The following is a 14,731-nucleotide window of genomic DNA, read 5'->3' as shown; positions in this document are numbered from 1 at the left end:
AAGCACGTTGGCTAGGAAAAAACTCCCTAGAAAGGCCAAAACCTAGGAAGAAACCTAGAGAGGAACCAGGCTATGAGGGGTGGCCAGTCCTCTTCTGGGTAGAGAGGAACCAGGCTATGAGGGGTGGCCAGTCCTCTTCTGGCTGTGCTGGGTAGAGAGGAACCAGGCTATGAGGGGTGGCCAGTCCTCTTCTGGCTGTGCTGGGTAGAGAGGAACCAGGCTATGAGGGGTGACCAGTCCTCTTCTGGGTAGAGAGGAACCAGGCTATGAGGGGTGGCCAGTCCTCTTCTGGCTGTGCTGGGTAGAGAGGAACCAGGCTATGAGGGGTGACCAGTCCTCTTCTGGCTGTGCTAGGTAGAGAGGAACCAGGCTATGAGGGGTGGCCAGTCCTAGAGATTATAACAGAACATATATAGATTGTAAACCGGTTCCTCTGGTAACACTATACTAAATAAATATAATCTATTTTTTGCAGCCTATATTTGATTCTGGCATCCCTCTCTATTTCTCATAACTTAAATGTGCCACAAAGAGGAATATGTATCTTGTATAGAACACACAACAAAAGCCAAGTGGCTAAATCATTACTGGTTTTGTTTGCAGAGGAAACGTGGACTGTTCCAGCGTCTTCAAAGCCTCCAGGGTAAATATTTGTTCGTGTTTCGTATGTTTTGGGGCGTCACGGCGATGATGACTACCGCGGAAACACTGGTTCTCTGCAACTTGACTGACTTCCTTCCCCACCGTAGAACACGCCCACAGGGTTGTTTGGTTAGAGCTGTTAGTGTAATTCTTCCTGTCTTTTATCTAGTGGCATCCTCTCATACACTGCTCTCTCGCTCTCTCTCTTCTCTCGCTCTTGTCCCTTCTCGTGCCCTTTTCCCGCTCTCCCTTCTCGCTCCCTCTTTCCCCCTCTCCCTTCTCGCTCCCTCTTTCCCCCTCTCCCTTCTCGTGCCCTCTTTCCCCCTCTCCCTTCTCGCTCCCTCTTTCCCCCTCTCCCCTCTCGCTCCCTCTTTCCCCCTCTCTTCTCGTGCCTCTTTCCCCCTCTCCCTTCTCGTGCCCTCTTTCCCCCTCTCCCTTCTCGTGCCCTCTTTCCCCCTCTCTCTTCTCGTGCCCTCTTTCCCCCTCTCTCTTCTCGTGCCCTTTTCCCCCTCTCTCTTCTCATGCCCTCTTTCCCCCTCTCCCTTCTCGTGCCCTCTTTCCCCCTCTCTCTTCTCGTGCCCTCTTTCCCCCTCTCCCTTCTCGTGCCCTCTTTCCCCCTCTCCCTTCTCGTGCCCTCTTTCCCCCTCTCCCTTCTCGTGCCCTCTTTCCCCCTCTCCCTTCTCGTGCCCTCTTTCCCCCTCTCCCTTCTCGCTCCCTCTTTCCCCCCCTCCATCTCTCTCTCTCAGGAGGTCCAGGATGAACAAGCTACGGCAGAGTTTCCGGCGGAAGAAAGACGTGTACGTTCCTGAGTCCAGCCGACCGCACCAGTGGCAGACGGACGAGGGGGCGGTCCGCAGGGGAAAGTGTAGCTTCGCAGTCAAGGTGACACAGACACATCCAACACACACAACACACACACACAGAGTAGCAGTCAGCAGCGCCTCTGCTCTAACAATCTGTAGCTAACACCCGCACACCTTCCTGAGAAAGACCTGTCAACACTCAGGTCTGTTATTAATCAGATTTTTGGAACCATGCCTGGTCTGCTGTTGTCTGACTTACAGAAATGATCTTGTTGTTGTTGTTGTTTAAAAAAATATATATTTTAAGGTATTTTATTGAACAGCACCTCCACGGCTATGCCCCACACCCCATTCATGCCAATACCACCGCAACAACTATAGTATCAGTTCTGTGTCTGATAAGTAGTATGGAGCTGCGGCTTGCAGTATTGTTTCTTCATCCTATGTTATGTTTTCTCAGTGAATTTGGTTGTTTTTGTTGTCCTGTTCGGAGAAATGAGTCATTGGAGTTGTTTAGGTTTACGTCCTAGCCTAAATTCCCAATCTGACCCTCAAACCATCACGGTCACCTAATAATCCCCAGTTTACAATTGGCTCATTCATCCCCCTCCTCTCCCCTGTAACTATTCCCCAGGTCGTTGCTGCAAATGAGAACGTGTTCTCAGTCAACTTACCTGGTAAAATAACGGATAAATAAATAAAATAAATAAATAAAACATGCTGATATTAACAGGTTCTGACCACTAGATGGTGCTGTTCCGGGTGTTAATGGGATACTTCACACAAATTACATTAGTTTCATTACCCTGTCAGCAGTCAATGGACAAGGTATGACAGAAATCCATGCATTGGTTTTATTGTCCACTGTTTCAATTGGTAACTTTTTATTATTTGTGGCACAAATCCAATGCCTGTCATTGGTATCTTATATTAGCATTTTCACAATTCATGTCCAAATCAGCCTGAAGTATTTAACAATAGATCATATAACTCAATGGTGTGTGTGTTTAACTGGACTGGAGTGTGTGTGCGTGTTTAACTGGACTGGAGTGTGTGTGTGTGTTTAACTGGACTGGAGTGTGTGTGTGTGTGTGTGTTTAACTGGACTGGAGTGTGTGTGTTTAACTGGACTGGAGTGTGTGTGTGTGTGTGTTTAACAGGATGGTAGTCGACTGTAGACAGACCAACTCTTCCTCTTTACTCCTACATAGTACAGGGAGGTAGAACACCTCCTCTACATAGTACAGGGAGGTAGACACCTCCTCTACATAGTACAGGGAGGTAGAACACCTCCTCAACTGATAGACCAACCCTTCCTCTTTACTCCTACATAGTACAGGGAGGTAGAACACCTCCTCAACTGACGGACCAACCCTTCCTCTTTACTCCTACATAGTACAGGGAGGTAGAACACCTCAACTGATGGGACCAACCCCTCTTTACTCCTACATAGTACAGGGAGGTAGAACACCTCCTCAACTGACTGACCAAAACGGGGTTTGGTAGAAGGTGACAGGAGCACCGATTTGTGTCTGTAACCTTCTGCCTAACCCTGACCACACTGGTAACCTTCTGCCTAACCCTGACCACACTGGTAACCTTCTGCCTAACCCTGACCACACTGGTAACCTTCTGCCTAACCCTGACCACACTGGTAACCTTCTGCCTAACCCTGACCACACTGGTAACCTTCTGCCTAACCCTGACCACACTGGTAACCTTCTGCCTAACCCTGACCACACCGGTAACCTTCTGCCTAACCCTGACCACACCGGTAACCTTCTGCCTAACCCTGACCACACCGGTAACCTTCTGCCTAACCCTGACCACACTGGTAACCTTCTGCCTAACCCTGACCACACTGGTAACCTTCTGCCTAACCCTGACCACACTGGTAACCTTCTGCCTAACCCTGACCACACTGGTAACCTTCTGCCTAACCCTGACCACACTGGTAACCTTCTGCCTAACCCTGACCACACTGGTAACCTTCTGCCTAACCCTGACCACACTGGTAACCTTCTGCCTAACCCTGACCACACTGGTAACCTTCTGCCTAACCCTGACCACACTGGTAACCTTCTGCCTAACCCTGACCACACTGGTAACCTTCTGCCTAACCCTGACCACACTGGTAACCTTCTGCCTAACCCTGACCACACTGGTAACCTTCTGCCTAACCCTGACCACACTGGTAACCTTCTGCCTAACCCTGACCACACTGGTAACCTTCTGCCTAACCCTGACCACACCGGTAACCTTCTGCCTAACCCTGACCACACCGGTAACCTTCTGCCTAACCCTGACCACACCGGTAACCTTCTGCCTAACCCTGACCACACCGGTAACCTTCTGCCTAACCCTGACCACACTGGTAACCTTCTGCCTAACCCTGACCACACTGGTAACCTTCTGCCTAACCCTGACCACACTGGTAACCTTCTGCCTAACCCTGACCACACTGGTAACCTTCTGCCTAACCCTGACCACACTGGTAACCTTCTGCCTAACCCTGACCACACTGGTAACCTTCTGCCTAACCCTGACCACACTGGTAACCTTCTGCCTAACCCTGACCACACTGGTAACCTTCTGCCTAACCCTGACCACACTGGTAACCTTCTGCCTAACCCTGACCACACTGGTAACCTTCTGCCTAACCCTGACCACACTGGTAACCTTCTGCCTAACCCTGACCACACTGGTAACCTTCTGCCTAACCCTGACCACACTGGTAACCTTCTGCCTAACCCTGACCACACTGGTAACCTTCTGCCTAACCCTGACCACACTGGTAACCTTCTGCCTAACCCTGACCACACTGGTAACCTTCTGCCTAACCCTGACCACACTGGTAACCTTCTGCCTAACCCTGACCACACCGGTAACCTTCTGCCTAACCCTGACCACACCGGTAACCTTCTGCCTAACCCTGACTTTAAATTAAGACCAAACAGGATTTTTTTTTTTTCATACATTTTTTCGATATAGCCAACAAGAGGAAACCCTCCAGGCGTGACCACTGTGAAACACACACAAACGCACACGGGGGGGGGGGGGGCTGTTAATAGTCACACGTGCCAAATACAACAGGTTTTGACCTTACCGTGAAATGATTACTTACAAGCCCTTAACCAACAGTGCTTTAAGAAGTTAAGAAACAAATAGAAAGTTAAAAAGTAACAAACAATTACAGCAGGCAGCAGGTACCGTTACAGAGTCCATGAGGGGGGGGGGTACCGGTACAGAGTCCATGAGGGGGGGGGGTACCGGTACAGAGTCCATGAGGGGGGGGGTACCGGTACAGAGTCCATGAGGGGGGGGGGTACCGGTACAGAGTCCATGAGGGGGGGGGGTACCGGTACAGAGTCCATGAGGGGGGGGGTACCGGTACAGAGTCCATGAGGGGGGGGGTACCGGTACAGAGTCCATGAGGGGGGGGGTACCGGTACAGAGTCCATGAGAGGGGGGGTACCGGTACAGAGTCCATGAGGGGGGGGGTACCGGTACAGAGTCCATGAGGGGGGGGGTACCGGTACAGAGTCCATGAGGGGGGGGGGGTACCGGTACAGAGTCCATGAGGGGGGGGGGGGTACCGGTACAGAGTCCATGAGGGGGGGGGGTACCGGTACAGAGTCCATGAGGGGGGGGGTACCGGTACAGAGTCCATGAGGGGGGGGGTACCGGTACAGAGTCCATGAGGGGGGGGGTACCGGTACAGAGTCCATGAGGGGGGGGGGTACCGGTACAGAGTCCATGAGAGGGGGGGTACCGGTACAGAGTCCATGAGGGGGGGGGGTACCGTTACAGAGTCCATGTGAGAGGGGGGGGGGGTACCGGTACAGAGTCCATGAGAGGGGGGGTACCGGTACAGAGTCCATGAGGGGGGGGGGGTACCGGTACAGAGTCCATGAGGGGGGGGGGTACCGGTACAGAGTCCATGAGGGGGGGGGTACCGGTACAGAGTCCATGAGGGGGGGGGTACCGGTACAGAGTCCATGAGGGGGGGGGGGGTACCGGTACAGAGTCCATGAGGGGGGGGGGTACCGGTACAGAGTCCATGAGGGGGGGGGTACCGGTACAGAGTCCATGAGAGGGGGGGTACCGGTACAGAGTCCATGAGGGGGGGGGGTACCGTTACAGAGTCCATGTGAGAGGGGGGGGGGGGTACCGGTACAGAGTCCATGTGAGAGGGGGGGGGGGGTACCGGTACAGAGTCCATGTGAGAGGGGGGGGGGTACCGTTACAGAGTCCATGAGGGGGGGGGTACCGTTACAGAGTCCATGAGGGGGGCGGGTACCGTTACAGAGTCCATGAGGGGGGGGGGTACCGGTACAGAGTCCATGAGGGGGGGGGGTACCGTTACAGAGTCCATGTGAGAGGGAGGGGGTACCGTTACAGAGTCCATGAGGGGGGGGGGGGGGGGGGGTACCGTTACAGAGTCCATGAGGGGGGGGGGTACCGTTACAGAGTCCAGGAGGGGGGGGGGGGTTACCGTTACAGAGTCCATGTGAGAGGGGGGGGGGTACCGTTACAGAGTCCATGTGAGAGGGGGGGGGGGGTACCGTTACAGAGTCCATGTGAGAGGGGGGGGGGGGGGTACCGTTACAGAGTCCATGTGAGAGGGGGGGGGGGGGGGTACCGTTACAGAGTCCATGTGAGAGGGGGGGGGTACCGTTACAGAGTCCATGTGAGAGGGGGGGGGGGGGGTACCGTTACAGAGTCCATGTGAGAGGGGGGGGTACCGTTACAGAGTCCAGGAGGGAGGGGGGGGGGGGGGGGGGGGGGTTACCGTTACAGAGTCCAGGAGGGGGGGGGGTTACCGTTACAGAGTCCAGGAGGGGGGGGGTACCGGTACAGAGTCCATGAGGGGGGGGCGTACCGTTACAGAGTCCATGTGAGAGGGGGGGGGGGTACCGGTACAGAGTCCATGTGAGAGGGGGGGGGTACCGTTACAGAGTCCAGGAGGGGGGGGGGGGGTACCGTTAGAGTCCATGAGGGGGGGGGTACCGGTACAGAGTCCATGAGGGGGGGGCGTACCGTTACAGAGTCCATGTGAGAGGGGGGGGGGGGTACCGGTACAGAGTCCATGTGAGAGGGGGGGGGGGTACCGATGTGAGAGGGGGGGGGGTACCGGTACAGAGTCCATGTGAGAGTGGGGGGGTACCGTTACAGAGTCCATGAGGGGGGGGGGGGGGGGGTACCGTTACAGAGTCCATGAGGGGGGGGGGGGGGGGGTTACCGTTACAGAGTCCATGACGGGGGGGTACCGTTATAGTCCATGAGGGGGCGGTACCGTTACAGATTCCATGAGGGGGGGGGGGTACCGTTACAGAGTCCATGAGGGGGGGGGGGGGTACCGTTACAGAGTCCATGAGGGGGGGTACTGTTAGAGAGTCCATGAGGGGGGGGGGGCACCGTTACAGAGTCCATGAGGGGGGGGGGTACCGTTACAGAGTCCATGAGGGGGGGGGGGGGTACCGTTACCGAGTCCATGGGGGGGGGGGGGGGTACCGTTAAAGAGTCCATGGGGGGGGGGGGTACCGTTAGAGAGTCCATGAGGGGGGGGGGGGTACCGTTACAGAGTCCATGACGGGGGGTACCGTTACAGAGTCCATGAGGGGGGGGGGTACCGTTACAGAGTCCATGAGGGGGGGGGGGTACCGTTACAGAGTCCATGAGGGGGCGGTACCGTTACAGATTCCATGAGGGGGGGGGGGATGCCGTTACAGAGTCCATGACGGGGGGGGGGTACCGTTACAGAGTCCGCGAGGGGGGGGGGGGGGTACCGGTACAGAGTCCGCGAGGGGGGGGGGGTACCGTTACAGAGTCCATGACGGGGGGGTACCGTTACAGAGTCCATGAGGGGGGGGGGGGTACCGTTACAGAGTCCATGAGGGGGGGGGGGGGTACCGTTACAGAGTCCATGAGGGGGGGGTACCGTTACAGAGTCCATGAGGGGGGGGGTACCGTTACAGAGTCCATGAGGGGGAGGGTACCGTTACAGAGTCCATGAGGGGGGGGGGGGGGGGTACCGTTACAGAGTCCATGAGGGGGGGGGGGTACCGTTACAGAGTCCACGAGGGGGCGGTACCGTTACAGATTCCATGAGGGGGGGGGGGGGTAACGTTACAGAGTCCATGACGGGGGGGGGGGGGGGGGTACCGTTACAGAGTCCGCGAGGGGGGGGGGGGGGGGGGTACCGGTACAGAGTCCGCGAGGGGGGGGTACCGTTATAGTCCATGAGGGGGGGGGGGTACCGTTACAGAGTCCATGAGGGGGGGGGGGGTACCGTTACAGAGTCCATGAGGGGGGGGGGGGGTACCGTTACAGAGTCCATGAGGGGGAGGGGTACTGTTACAGAGTCCATGAGGGGGAGGGGTACTGTTACAGAGTCCATGAGGGGGCGGTACCGTTACAGAGTCCATGAGGGGGGGGTACCGTTACAGAGTCAATGAGGGGGGGGTACCGTTACAGAGTCCATGAGGGAGGGGGTACCGTTACAGAGTCCATGAGGGGGGGGTACCGTTACAGAGTCCATGAGGGGGGGGGGGGGGGTACCGTTACAGAGTCCATGACGGGGGGGGGGTACTGTTACAGAGTCCATGAGGGGGGGTACCGTTATAGTCCATGAGGGGGCGGTACCGTTAGAGTCCATGAGGGGGCGGTACCGTTACAGAGTCCAGGAGGAGGGGGTACCGTTACAGAGTCCAGGAGGAGGGGGGTACCGTTACAGAGTCCAGGAAGAGGGGGTACCGTTACAGAGTCCATGAGGGGGGGGTACCGTTACAGAGTCCATGAGGGGGGGTACCGTTACAGAGTCCATGAGGGGGGGGGTACCGTTAGAGAGTCCATGAGGGGGGGGGGGGGTACTGTTACAGAGTCCATGAGGGGGGGTACCGTTATAGTCCATGAGGGGGCGGTACCGTTAGAGTCCATGAGGGGGCGGGTACCGTTACAGATTCCATGAGGGGGGGGGGGTACCGTAACAGAGTCCATGAGGGGGGGGGGGGGGTACCGTTACAGAGTCCATGAGGGGGGGGGGGGTACCGTTACAGAGTCCATGAGGGGGGGGGGGGGGGTACCGTTACAGAGTCCATGAGGGGGGGGGGTACCGTTACAGAGTCCAGGAGGGGGGGGGGGTACCGTTACAGAGTCCATGTGAGAGGGGGGGGGGGGGTACCGTTACAGAGTCCATGTGAGGGGGGGGGGTACCGTTACAGAGTCCAGGAGGGGGCGGTACCGTTACAGAGTCCAGGAGGGGGGGGTACCGTTACAGAGTCCAGGAGGAGGGGGTACCGTTACAGAGTCCAGGAGGAGGGGGTACCGTTACAGAGTCCAGGAAGAGGGGGTACCGTTACAGAGTCCATGAGGGGGGGGTACCGTTACAGAGTCCATGAGGGGGGGTACCGTTACAGAGTCCAGGAGGAGGGGGTACCGTTACAGAGTCCAGGAGGGGGGGGGGTACCGTTAGAGTCCATGAGGGGGCGGTACCGTTACAGATTCCATGAGGGGGGGGGGGGGGGGGGGTACCGTTACAGAGTCCATGAGGGGGCGGGGGGTACCGTTAGAGTCCATGAGGGGGGGGGGGGGGGGGTACCGTTACAGAGTCCATGAGGGGGGGGGGGGCACCGTTACAGAGTCCATGAGGGGGGGGGGGGGGGTACCGTTACAGAGTCCACGAGGGGGCGGTACCGTTACAGATTCCTCGAGGGGGGGGGGGGTACCGTTACAGAGTCCATGACGGGGGGGGGGGGGGTACCGTTACAGAGTCCGCGAGGGGGGGGGGGGGGGTACCGGTACAGAGTCCGCAAGGGGGGGGGGGGGTACCGTTACAGAGTCCATGAGGGGGGGGGGGTACCGTTACAGAGTCCATGAGGGGGGGGGGGTACCGTTACAGAGTCCATAAGGGGGGGGGGGGGTACCGTTACAGAGTCCATGAGGGGGGGGGGTACCGTTACAGAGTCCATGGGGGGGAGGGGTACCGTTACAGAGTCCATGAGGGGGCGGGTACCGTTACAGAGTCCATGAGGGGGGGGGGGGGGTACCGTTACAGAGTCCATGAGGGGGGGGTACCGTTACAGAGTCCATGAGGGGGGGGGTACCGTTACAGAGTCCATGAGGGAGGGGGTACCGTTACAGAGTCCATGAGGGGGGGGGGGTACCGTTACAGAGTCAATGAGGGGGGGGTACCGTTACAGAGTCCATGAGGGGGGGGGTACCGTTACAGAGTCCATGAGGGGGGGGTTACCGTTACAGAGTCCATGAGGGGGGGGGGGGGTACCGTTACAGAGTCCATGACGGGGGGGGGGTACTGTTACAGAGTCCATGAGGGGGGGTATTGTTATAGTCCATGAGGGGGCGGTACCGTTACAGAGTCCAGGAGGAGGGGGTACCGTTACAGAGTCCAGGAGGAGGGGGTACCGTTACAGAGTCCAGGAGGAGGGGGTACCGCTACAGAGTCCAGGAGGAGGGGGTACCGTTACAGAGTCCATGAGGGGGGGGTACCGTTACAGAGTCCATGAGGGGGGGTACCGTTACAGAGTCCATGAGGGGGGGGGTACCGTTAGAGAGTCCATGAGGGGGGGGGGGTACTGTTACAGAGTCCATGAGGGGGGGTATTGTTATAGTCCATGAGGGGGCGGTACCGTTACAGAGTCCAGGAGGAGGGGGTACCGTTACAGAGTCCAGGAGGAGGGGGTACCGTTACAGAGTCCAGGAGGAGGGGGTACCGCTACAGAGTCCAGGAGGAGGGGGGTACCGTTACAGAGTCCATGAGGGGGGGGTACCGTTACAGAGTCCATGAGGGGGGGTACCGTTACAGAGTCCATGAGGGGGGGGGGTACCGTTAGAGAGTCCATGAGGGGGGGGGGGGGTACTGTTACAGAGTCCATGAGGGGGGGTACCGTTATAGTCCATGAGGGGGCGGTACCGTTAGAGTCCATGAGAGGGCGGTACCGTTACAGATTCCATGAGGGGGGGGGGGTACCGTAACAGAGTCCATGAGGGGGGGGGGGGGGTACCGTTAGAGTCCATGAGGGGGCGGTACCGTTACAGATTCCATGAGGGGGGGGGGTACCGTTACAGAGTCCATGAGGGGGGGGGGGGGTACCGTTACAGAGTCCATGACGGGGGGGTACCGTTATAGTCCATGAGGGGGCGGGTACCGTTACAGATTCCATGAGGGGGGGGGGGGGGGTACCGTTACAGAGTCCATGAGGGGGGGGGGGGGTACCGTTACAGAGTCCATGAGGGGGGGGGGGGGGGTACCGTTACAGAGTCCATGACGGGGGGGTACCGTTATAGTCCATGAGGTGGCTGGTACCGTTACAGATTCCATGAGGGGGGGGGGGGTACCGTTACAGAGTCCATGAGGGGGAGGGGGTACCGTTAGAGAGTCCATGAGGGGGGGTACCGTTACAGAGTCCATGAGGGGGGGGGGCACCGTTACAGAGTCCATGAGGGGGGGGGGTTACCGTTACAGAGTCCGTGAGGGGGGGGGGGGGTTACCGTTACAGAGTCCATGAGGGGGGGGGGGGGTACTGTTACAGAGTCCATGAGGGGGGGTACCGTTGTAGTCCATGAGGGGGCGGTACCGTTACAGAGTCCAGGAGGAGGGGGTACCGTTACAGAGTCCAGGAGGAGGGGGTACCGTTACAGAGTCCATGAGGGGGGGTACCGTTACAGAGTCCATGAGGGGGGGGTACCGTTTAGAGAGTCATGAGGGGGGGGGGGGTACTGTTACAGAGTCCATGAGGGGGGGTACCGTTACAGATTCCATGAGGGGGCGGTACCGTTACAGATTCCATGAGGGGGGGGGGGTACCGTAACAGAGTCCATGAGGGGGGGGGGGGTACCGTTAGAGTCCATGAGGGGGCGGGTACCGTTACAGATTCCATGAGGGGGGGGGGGGGTACCGTAACAGTCCATGAGGGGGGGGGGGGGGGGTACCGTTACAGAGTCCATGAGGGGGGGGGGGGGGGGGTACCTTTACAGAGTCCATGACGGGGGGGTACCGTTATAGTCCATGAGGGGGCGGTACCGTTACAGATTCCATGGGGGGGGGGGGGGGTACCGTTACAGAGTCCATGAGGGGGAGGGGGTACCGTTAGAGAGTCCATGAGGGGGGGTACCGTTAGAGAGTCCATGAGGGGGGGGGGCACCGTTACAGAGTCCATGAGGGGGGGGGGGGGTTACCGTTACAGAGTCCATGAGGGGGGGGGGGTACCGTTACAGAGTCCATGAGGGGGGGGGGGGTACCGTTAGAGAGTCCATGAGGGGGGGGCACCGTTACAGAGTCCATGAGGGGGGGGGGTACCGTTACAGAGTCCATGAGGGGGGGGGGTGGTACCGTTACAGAGTCCATGAGGGGGGGGGCACCGTTACAGAGTCCATGAGGGGGGGGGTACCGTTACAGAGTCCATGAGGGGGCGGTACCGTTACAGATTCCATGAGGGGGGGGGGGGGGTTACCGGTACAGAGTCCATGAGGGGGGGGGGGGGGGTGTACCGGTACAGAGTCCATGACGGGGGGGGTACCGTTATAGTCCATGAGGGGGCGGGGGTACCGTTACAGAGTCCATGAGGGGGAGGGGTACCGTTACAGAGTCCATGAGGGGCGGGTACCGTTACAGAGTCCATGAGGGGGGGGGGGGGGGGGGGTACCGTTACAGAGTCCATGAGGGGGGGGTACCGTTACAGAGTCCATGAGGGGGGGGGTACCGTTACAGAGTCCATGAGGGAGGGGGTACCGTTACAGAGTCCATGAGGGGGGGGGGGGTACCGTTACAGAGTCCATGAGGGGGGGGGGGGGGGGTACCGTTACAGAGTCCATGAGGGGGGGGGGGTACCGTTAGAGTCCATGAGGGGGGGGGGGGGGTACCGTTACAGAGTCCATGAGGGGGGGGGGGGGTACCGTTACAGAGTCCATGAGGGGGGGGGGGGGGGGGGGTACCGTTACAGAGTCCATGAGGGGGGGGGGTACCGTTACAGAGTCCATGAGGGGGGGGGGGGGGTACCGTTACAGAGTCCATGAGGGGGGGGGGGGGGTACCGTTACAGAGTCCATGAGGGGGCGGTACCGTTACAGAGTCCATGAGGGGGGGACCGTTAGAGTCCATGGGGGGGGGGTACCGTTACAGAGTCCATGAGGGAGGGGGTACCGTTACAGAGTCCATGAGGGGGGGGGGTACCGTTACAGAGTCCATGAGGGGGAGGGGTACCGTTACAGAGTCCATGAGGGGGCGGTACTGTTACAGAGTCCATGAGGGGGGGGGGGGTACCGTTACAGAGTCCATGAGGGGGGGTGTACCGTTACAGAGTCCATGTGAGGGGGGGCCACCGGTTGTAATATGTACCTGTAGGGGGAGTTATTAAAGTGACTATGCATAGATAATAAACAGAATAGCAGCAGTGTAGAAGAGGTTTCTGGGTATTTGCAAACCACATAGCTGGAGCCCTGAGCTGACACATTTTACACCTCATCTCTTCTAGTTATACTAAACGTATAGGTAGTTAGTAACAGTGACCATAGCACACACCCTTACAAGGCAGGGGTTACCCCCAACCCCACCCCCCCCCCCCCCCCCCCCCCCCCCCCCCCCCCCCCCCCCCCCCCCCCCCCAAATAAATGTTTTAGCGGTATTGAAAATCACACTGTCGGTTTTTCAAAATACCCCGGTATAGGGTATAAACAGTACATCTCACAAGTCTACTGTCAATTAATATAACTTATCCTAATGTGCATCCCAAATGGCACCCTAATCCCTAAATCTACTGTCTATTAATATAATTTACAGAAGCCAGTCCTATTGTGCATCCCAAATGGCACCCTACTCCTATGGGCCCTCGACAAAAGTATGTTTTCATTTGAGACACCGTCATCCAGTCATTCACAGGAGCACGGGGACCTTTTGGGGCCCCCTGGGAGGGAGGAGCAGGAAGGCTTCGTTGGCACGGGGACCTTTTGGGGCCCCCTGGGAGGGAGGAGCAGGAAGGACCCGTTGGCACGGGGACCTTTTGGGCCCCCTGGTAGGGAGGAGCAGGAAGGACCCGTTGGGGAGTTATTAAAGTGACTATGCATAGATAATAAACAGAATAGCAGCAGTGTAGAAGAGGTTTCTGGGTATTTGCAAACCACATAGCTGGAGCCCTGAGCTGACACATTTTACACCTCATCTCTTCTAGTTATACTAAACGTATAGGTAGTTAGTAACAGTGACCATAGCACACACCCTTACAAGGCAGGGGTTACAGAGTCCATGAGGGGGGGGGGGGGGGTACCTTTACAGAGTCCATGACGGGGGGGTACCGTTTATAGTCCATGAGGGGGCGGTACCGTTACAGATTCCATGGGGGGGGGGGGGGGTACCGTTACAGAGTCCATGAGGGGGAGGGGGTACCGTTAGAGAGTCCATGAGGGGGGGTACCGTTAGAGAGTCCATGAGGGGGGGGGGCACGTTACAGAGTCCATGAGGGGGGGGGGGGGTTACCGTTACAGAGTCCATGAGGGGGGGGGGTACCGTTACAGAGTCCATGAGGGGGGGGGGGGTACCGTTAGAGAGTCCATGAGGGGGGGGCACCGTTACAGAGTCCATGAGGGGGGACCTTTTGGGCCCCCTGGTAGGGAGGAGCAGGAAGGACCCGTTGGCACGGGGACCTTTTGGGCCCCCTGGTAGGGAGGAGCAGGAAGGACCCGTTGGCACGGGGACCTTTTGGGGCCCCCTGGGAGGGAGAAGCAGGAAGGACCCGTTGGCACGGGGACCTTTTGGGGCCCCCCTGGGAGGGAGAAGCAGGAAGGACCGTTGGCACGGGGACCTTTTGGGGCCCCCTGGGAGGGAGAAGCAGGAAGAGGACGTTACCACTCGCAACATGCTGGCACAGTTTCTGCTACCGGTGTCACTAACTCTTTGTCTCTGTCTCTCTCTGTCTGTCTCTCTGTCTCTGTCTGTCTCTCTGTCTCTGTCTGTCTCTCTGTCTGTCTCTCTCTGTCTCTCCCTCTGTCTCTCTGTCTGTCTCTCTCTGTCTCTCTCTCTGTCTGTCTCTCTGTCTCTGTCTCTCTGTCTGTCTCTCTCTCTTTGTCTCTGTGTCTCTCTCTCTGTCTGTCTCTCTCTGTCTCTCTCTCTCTTTGTCTCTGTGTCTCTCTCTTTGTCTCTGTCTCTCTGTCTCTCTCTCTCTTTGTCTCTGTGTCTCTCTCTTTGTCTCTGTCTCACTCTATCTCTCTCTCTCTTTGTCTCTGTCTCTCTCTTTGTCTCTGTCTCACTCTGTCTCTCTCTCTCTTTGTCTCTGT

The 14,731-nt window shown here is 58.0% G+C and overlaps 2 protein-coding genes across 5 annotated transcripts in view; one reads left to right on the top strand and one right to left on the bottom strand.

Moving 5' to 3' along the window:
- Window positions 1-14,731, top strand: part of numb (NUMB endocytic adaptor protein) — a 109,590-nt gene that overhangs the window by 33,737 nt on the left and 61,122 nt on the right. For 2 of the 4 annotated variants that reach the window (XM_036963113.1, XM_036963111.1), the window contains exon 2: window positions 1,389-1,524. In XM_036963113.1, coding sequence (XP_036819008.1) covers window positions 1,399-1,524 — 126 coding nt within the window. In that variant the 5' untranslated portion in view covers window positions 1,389-1,398. Of the gene's footprint in view, window positions 1-603; window positions 644-1,387; window positions 1,525-14,731 lie in introns of all 4 variants that reach the window. The other 2 variants (XM_036963114.1, XM_036963112.1) reach the window with 2 other exon arrangements.
- Window positions 1-14,731, bottom strand: part of LOC110505940 (probable N-acetyltransferase camello) — a 669,337-nt gene that overhangs the window by 620,737 nt on the left and 33,869 nt on the right. The gene's annotated exons all lie outside the window — the stretch shown is intronic.

The sequence above is a fragment of the Oncorhynchus mykiss genome, chromosome 25 (genome assembly GCF_013265735.2).
Source record: "Oncorhynchus mykiss isolate Arlee chromosome 25, USDA_OmykA_1.1, whole genome shotgun sequence".
Lineage (NCBI taxonomy): Eukaryota > Metazoa > Chordata > Actinopteri > Salmoniformes > Salmonidae > Oncorhynchus > Oncorhynchus mykiss.
Note: the sequence above shows the minus strand (reverse complement) of the source record. Positions and strands in the feature narration are given on the sequence as shown.